This window comes from Engraulis encrasicolus, chromosome 1 (assembly GCF_034702125.1).
Source record: "Engraulis encrasicolus isolate BLACKSEA-1 chromosome 1, IST_EnEncr_1.0, whole genome shotgun sequence".
Classification (NCBI taxonomy): domain Eukaryota; kingdom Metazoa; phylum Chordata; class Actinopteri; order Clupeiformes; family Engraulidae; genus Engraulis; species Engraulis encrasicolus.
This window is the reverse complement of record NC_085857.1, coordinates 30,233,369-30,240,868: the sequence shown is the minus strand read 5'-3', so window position 1 is coordinate 30,240,868 and position 7,500 is coordinate 30,233,369. Positions and strand designations below refer to the sequence as shown.

Sequence of the window (7,500 nt, the reverse complement as noted above, 5' to 3'; positions counted from 1 at the left end):
AAATGAAAAACAAGAAACTGAAAGCCTAACAGATGCCCTGCAGAATTCCAACACAATGCAATTTCAGCAAAGGGTGGGGGAGTTTAATATTTTATGAGCTGGAAACATCATTTACTCGGACGGTTCACAAATGAGCAGGGCCGGGTTGCATTAGGCATTCCGATGGGCAAAGGAAATCATCATGTGTCTGTCTCTCTGTCCATCATTTTACTCCTCTCTGTGTCCTCTCTTGCCCCCAAGTATTGCAGGTCCAAAAACCATCCAGACTTTTCCCTACTTTCTCCCACTTACTGCTTTTCATTTTCTCACATTGTGGTTGGGAAATTTTATTAATTTAATTAATTGAATGACTGAATGAACGAACAAACAAACAACGATCGAATGAATGAATGAAATTATGTCATTATGAACAGACTAACAAAAAAAATGTTTAAAGAGCGGAACAAACACATACACTAGCCTACGTAGCTAAATGAATAGACAAGGAGACCCCTCATTTCATGTTGTTGTGTTTGATATGTTTCCCAAACACAGCCCCAGAACATTCATATAGTTGCGTGCTGTGCTCTACCATCCTGTTCCAGTTCATGCTTCATAGCCCCAGCAGAACCTTTCATGTGCTGACCCTCCATGTGTTTTCCCATTTATATATACGTTTACATAATAATTCAGAATTAAATAGTTCTGTCGAGTTCCCTTTGATTTAATTTGATTTTTGATTTGATTTAATTTAATTCCGAATTGTGAAGTGTTTACATGGCGTTTTCAAAGCAGAATCAAGCTTTATTCAGAATTAAAGTGAGTTAATTCGGAATTAAATGTCCCATGTAATCGTAGCCATTGCTGTTGGCTGTTATTTTGTCATCCCAGTAAATCTCAGGGAAATGGTGATGAGGGTAGGACAGAGGATGGCAGCTGGGGGAGATGGGAAGGGTTGAAGGCTTCAAAAGAAAATCGATCACGCTCCACCAATTTAGCCCCAAGTTCAGTTTGACTGGCTTCTGTCGGCCATTGATTTGGTAGTATAAGGAATCAGCAAGAGGGCTTCTGAGGAGGGCAAACTGTTTGTTTGGAGTTCGTTTTTAAAGCCTTCTTTATCTCCTATTTCTCTCCTCCTCTCCTCTTTCTCTTCTCCTTTCTCTCTCTCCCTCCTCTCCTCTCCCTGTTGACCTGTTATTCCTCGCCCTCCTTCTCAAGTTTACTGCTGTCAGTTAGTGACACTAAAACGGCAAGGTGCTGATGGTTAGATGCTGCATCGTATAGAAAATGTGCAACATGTTCTGTAAGTCAGTAAATATTGCCTTGCTGCATTTCTATCTGAGACCATCGTCATTAAGTGTGACTCGCAGGCGACAAGAGCATGCATTGGTTGAGAGACTTAAAGATTTCCCCCTGACAGAGAATAATGAGGGACTGTTTTGCACCTCGTAGCTCCCAAAAGGGCATCGACAAAAGCTGGGAAGAAGACAGAGAGGGACGCCATCTTCTTGGTCACATTCCAGGAACATGTGCTGTGTTCTGCTGGTGGTTTTCCTCTCTTTTTCTACTTCTCTCTCTCTCTCTCTCTCTCTCTCTCTCTCTCTCTCTCTCCCTCTCTCTCTCTCCTCTTACTTTACCCCTAAAATAGCAGTCGGGATAGGGCAAGTGAATCGGAAATGCACTCACCCAGGAGCAAGGCGCTCTGGCATTATAACATGTTGAGTGCTGGGTGTATGTATGAGGGTTATTGGTGCTATTTATCCAGACCAATATTTTACTCCCATAATGGCAGGGGGAAAGAGGGAAATTCTCATTCTACTTCACTTAAATGTAATTACCATGACCATATTTCACTTCAAGCCAGAGGTACCAAAAATCATCCATCCAGTAGGTCCTACAGTACACCATCCATTTCTTTGACCAAACAGTGATGAAGTTTCTGTCTCTGAGTTATATCCATTTATCCTCCCTCAGGTCACCTCTGCTGGTCGGGCGTGGTATTATGTGTCATACAAGAGAGAACCCTTTGCCAGGATTAAACTGCCAAAGTACTCTCTGCCCAAGGTAAGTCACAGTTATATTCCTCAGCATGTGTGACATACATTGGAGTGGTACTATACGTTCAGGGAGGTTTATATCTTGTATTTATACAAATAATATTGGGCCACTTCATACATACAAAAATTTCCAGGAAGGATTGGAGACATTTTGATGCCATCGTCTTCAAGTCCAGTCAGAGTCAGAATAAAACATCATGAATTTCATTACTGTGGTTCAGATCAGCAGGGATCCTGACACTGAAGAGCCACAGTGGGTGGTGTGCCTTTCAAAGCCATTTCCCTTCCAAATGCACCCCTCAGCATAATTTTCTTCTTCAAAAGTAGATTTAAAATGTTATGATGACATGGTCCCTTGGTTCTGCTGTCATCTTTCAAAGTGGTGGTGTAGAGCTAGAGGCCCAGGCACACATACAGTACAGTATAACCACCATATGCTACATGTGTTCTGGGTCAAACCCTGTGGAACTCCATATCATGGATTATTTAAGGGGATCTACTTTCTCACTTTCATGTGCTTTTTTCCATTGTGCATTTCCATAGATACAGAGTTATACATAATCTGTTCTCTACATTCTTTCTTTCATTCTTTCTTTATTCTTTTGTTTGTTTGTTTATTTGTTTGTTTGTTTATTTGTTTCTTTCTTTCTTCCTTCCTTTCCTTCTTTCTTTCTTTCTTTCTTTCTTTCTTTCTTTCTTTCTTTCTTTCTTTCTTTCTTTCTTTCTTTCTTTCTTTCTCTCTCTCTCTCCCTCTCTCTCTCTCTCAGGACATGCACATCATCAGTACAGACGAGGGTCAGGTGTTTGCCGCTGTGCAGGAGTGGAACCAGAATGACACCTACAACATCTACATCTCCGACCCCCAGGGCATCCACTTCACCCTGGCCCTGGAGAACGTCCGTGCCAGCCGAGGCCTCGGGGGAAACAGCCTGATCGACCTATATGAGGTAGATGGCTGTTGCCATGGGGAATATTTGAGGAGCTGTTGCAGTTGATGATCCATTTCAGTCTTTTTTTCTGAAAGCAGACGTGAAAACAGTGCAATCAAAATTTGAAAGAAAGAAAGAAAGAAAACAAGACGGCAATCCTCAACTACTTTACAACACTATGCATCACTTTTGAGGTTATTGACTCCTTTTATCGAGACAGTATATAGTACAGAGTATATGGTTAATTACCTTAAATGACATGGGAAAGGGCTTAGCGGTTATTCAAGCGGCTGGGCAATGGACTGCTATGTCAGTGACCCAGGTTCGATTCCAGCCTGGGTCATTTCCCAATCCTTCTCTGTCTCCCTCGCCTGTCCTGTTTCCTGTCTCTCTCCCTTTCGCCAGTCTGAAAAATAATAATTAAAAGCCCAAATAATAACATAGGAAATGAACATCAAATATGCTGTAGAAGGTCTGAGGCAGACTTCCAGTCTGAATCTTTGTGTCAGGTCTGAATGCATGGACTGAAAGGCCTTGGCTAGTAAACATTTGACAGCGAACATAATAGGCAGTAATAGACAGACTGGTTGACCAGAGTTACAGCCTCATTCCATTTCTCTCTCATTCTTTCCATCCATCCCTGTCCCTCACCATTCCTTTCTGTCGCTCTCTCGCCATCGTTTTTTATTCCATTCCCTCTCTTTCTCCCCTCTTACTTTTACCACCATTCTACAGTACTCTTCTTCCTCTCTTCTTCCTCCCTATCTGTTATCTCTATCCATCTGATCCTCTCCCTCTCTATATCTCTCTCAACATCAGAATCTTCCCCTCCATTCTGAATCGTCTTTCCCAATCTCTTTTCCTGCCTTTCTCTTCCACACATGTCTTCCACTGTCTCCTCTTGTCTTCATTGTTCAGATACTGTTTCCAACTTTCTTTTAAAACTGCCCCTCTCCCCTTCCCACTCTCCCTCTCTCTCTCTGTCTTTCTACCACTTCCACTTCCCATTCTGCATTGTCCTGTCTCTTCCATCAAGTGTTTTCCTGCTCTATCTTTATCTCCTCCACTTCTCCTCTCCTGTCCTCCACATCTCCTCCTCCTCTCCTCCACCTCACCCCTCCTCTCTTCCTCCTCTCCTCTCCTACACATCTCCTCTCCTCTCCTCTCCTCTCCTCTCCTCCACCTCACCTCTCCTCTCCTCTCCTCCACATTCCCTCTCCTCTCCTCTCCTCTCCTCTCCTCTCCTCTCCTCCTCCTCTCCTCCACCTCTCCTCTCCTCTCCTCTCCTCTCCTCTCCTCTCCTCTCCTCTCCCTCTCCTCTCCTCTCCTCTCTTCCTCCTCTCCTCTCCTCTCCTCTCCTCTCCTCTCCTACACATCTCCTCTCCTCTCCTCTCCTCTCTTCCTCCTCTCCTCTACATATCCTCTCCTCTTCTCCACCTTTCCTTTCCTCTCCTCCACCTCTCCTCTCCTCCACATCTCCTCCACCTCTCCTCTCCTCTCCTCTCCTCCACATCTCCTCCACCTCTCCTCTCCTCTCCTCCACCTCTCCTCTCCTCCACCTCTCCTCCACATCTCCTCCACCTCTCCTCTCCTCTCCTCCAAATCTCCTCCACATCTCCTCTCCTCCTCCACATCTCCTCCACCTCCCTCTCCTCTCCTCTCCTCCTCTCCTCTCCTCTCCTCTCCTCTCCTCTCCTCTCCTCCACCTCTCCTCTCCTCTCCTCTCCTCTCCTCTCCTCTCCTCTCCTGTCTTCCTCACCCACTCTTGCCCTGTCCTAGCTCCTGTCAAATTAATCTGTCACTCCATCCAAATCTATTATTATCCCCTGTTCACATTCACTCTCTCTCCTTATTTCTCCTTTTCCACCTCTCTACTAGTGGCAGGGTATATTCTGGCCAGTGTCTCCTCTCTCGTCTTCCTTTCAGAGTCTTCATGCCACAGCTCAATATTGGTTGATCTATTCTAGTTGGTGCTGGAAAATAATGTGAAATGTGTTGAGGGTTGTTTGAGCCTGTCCATGTGTCTATGTCAGCCATCTTGCTAGCTGTGTTTCAACAACAGGTTAAATCGGGCATGTGCAATACTGAGCCTCTTTTTACCTACTTTAATTGAAAAAGTAAGTTATGTTGGTCACATGATACATTGGGGGACACAATGCACATGATCTCTGAATTAATTGAAAATGTAAGTTATGTTGGTCACATGATACATTGGGGGACACAATGCACATGGTCTCTGAATTCACCCCATGATGAGCAAGAGTCATGGAGGTGGCCAGGGAGCATAGGTACACACAGTTATTGAAAACATGTTGCAATACACTGGCTATTGCAGTGTTGGTGGCTCACATGGTAGAGGAGCTGCTCTGCAGCCAGAAGGTTACAGGTTCGAGCCCCACTCTGCCTGACCCCATTGATGTGTCCTTGAGCAAGATACTTAACCCCTTAATTGCTCCTGGTGGCAGGGTGGTACCCTGTGTGGCAGCAACTACAACCAGTGTGTGAATGGGAGTGTGAATGTCTGAATATGAGGCATTCAATGTACAGCGCTTTGAGTGCTCGAAGGAGTAGAAAAGTGCTACATAATATACTGTAAATGCAGTCCATTTACCATTTACCTGGTAGCCCATTACCACTCCACATCCTGTCAAATGTTGGCAATGTGATGCTTCATCACCTTCATCTCAGACGGAGGCCTGAAATGTTGGAAAAGTGCTTTGGGTGTTGAAACACTTGGTTGAAGTGTTCCAAAAAAGCATTTAAAGTGTAGGAAAAGTGGTTTCCGTGCGGTAAAAGCTTTTGACGTGATGAGTAAGTGCTTAAAGGTGCACTGTGCGGGAAACGGTCAAAAAAGGTACTGCAACTATGCTGCTCAATGAAACTGGGTTGCCTATTGCCAAATTTGATCTTTTCATGACTTTACTTAGCAGTAAACTAAATACATTTTTCTAGTATGGTCCAAGTACAGTCATTTTTGCATTTCTGGACATGTGGCGGACCATGGAGAAGATCCCCCTTTTCATGTATGAAAAGTGCAATTTTCCCAGTCATAATGAATACTTAGAATTTGATGGTGTTGGTAAGTATTCATGAAAAAGGTAACATAGGTGAATGGGTAGCATTCATTCTGGAAATAAACAACAAAAACACTTTCACACTGCACCTTAAAACTTTATACTTTTATTGCCATGGGCCACTGAACAAACGTAAAGACCAAGAGAGTAGAGCAGAGCAGGACTGAAGCGGAGTTTGAATCATCTGAAATTGGTTAATGACTATTTCAATGTTTTCTTACCTATTTAGGCCATGTTGTGCAGCCTATAATTAAACAATCAATAATGAGGTAATTAATGAATTAATTAAGTAATCAAATTCTGAGATAATCAGGTAATGAAACACTTTGGAGCTCATGACTGAAAATCTTTAATGCTATGACTAGAGATATCTGTTGTATCTGCAAGGGATGTGCTGCGCCACAAAGTGTTGTAACTGTGTGAAAATCCATACTTAAGAACATATATATTTTTTATTAATCTCATCGCTTAGTAGTAATAATACTTCAGGTGTGATGCTTCAAGTGCTTCCTGGATATGAAGAAGCACTTATTTTGTGACAAGGCAAAGTCAGTTTGTCAAAATATACATTTTGTTGTTGTAGGGGAGCATAGGAAAGGTAGAAATCACTGGATGCTCTGTGTGCCCTGTTACACATTCTACACTGCTCTATCTTTCATTTAACCCATTTTCACGTAAGGCACCAGAAAAACAGCTCATAAATGCCCATGCCCTTTTTGGAAAAGGTGACCTCAGCCTATAAAATACTAAATATCTCAGCCTTCGAAGCACACACAAATATGAAATAGTTGCAATTAAATACGAAGACCCTCATCTTACATTTGAATGTGTTTATTCAACTCTAACATGCCCACATTTTTTAATATAAAATCTAAAATCTCATGAGCCTGAATGCTGCATCCATGCAACTCCAGGCGCCCAGGTCAATGCAGTGTATGCGCAGCATCCACCAGCATCAATGTGGAGTGAACATCCGGGAACTGTTTATCCCCAACCATACTCTGACATTAGAGAGTGTGAGTGACACAGAAAGCTAGAAGTTCAATATCCATGTTGGTAGAAATTGAGTTTTTCTTCATGTTTTCCAGGTAGAGGGAATCAAGGGGATGCTGATCGCCAACCGTAAGCTGGAGAACCAGGTGAAGACCTTCATCACCTACAACAAGGGAAGAGACTGGAGGCTGCTGCAGGCTCCCAACACGGACCAGGAGGGCAACAGCATCCACTGTGTACTGGTAACCATCTATCACCCCTTTTTACATACCTAACCCTTTACCGTACCTGCATGATTTTTTTTACTGATTGTGGTGTCTTCTAATTTGGATCAACTGTTTCAGAAAACATTAGATGGACACTGTATTACTTTTTCATGTCATTATTGACATCTCTAACCATAACTACATACTGCCGTTTCTGCTAGAGATGTACAGGATCCAAGATCCGGTTCCGGATCCGGCGGGA

General features: G+C 43.3%; 1 protein-coding gene across 1 annotated transcript in view; it reads left to right on the top strand.

Moving 5' to 3' along the window:
* The window catches only part of LOC134456950 (VPS10 domain-containing receptor SorCS3-like), a 243,702-nt gene that overhangs the window by 190,017 nt on the left and 46,185 nt on the right, over positions 1-7,500 (top strand). The window contains exons 8-10 of the mRNA XM_063208628.1: positions 1,954-2,043; positions 2,804-2,983; positions 7,128-7,274. Coding sequence (XP_063064698.1) covers positions 1,954-2,043; positions 2,804-2,983; positions 7,128-7,274 — 417 coding nt within the window. The remainder of the gene's footprint in view (positions 1-1,953; positions 2,044-2,803; positions 2,984-7,127; positions 7,275-7,500) is intronic.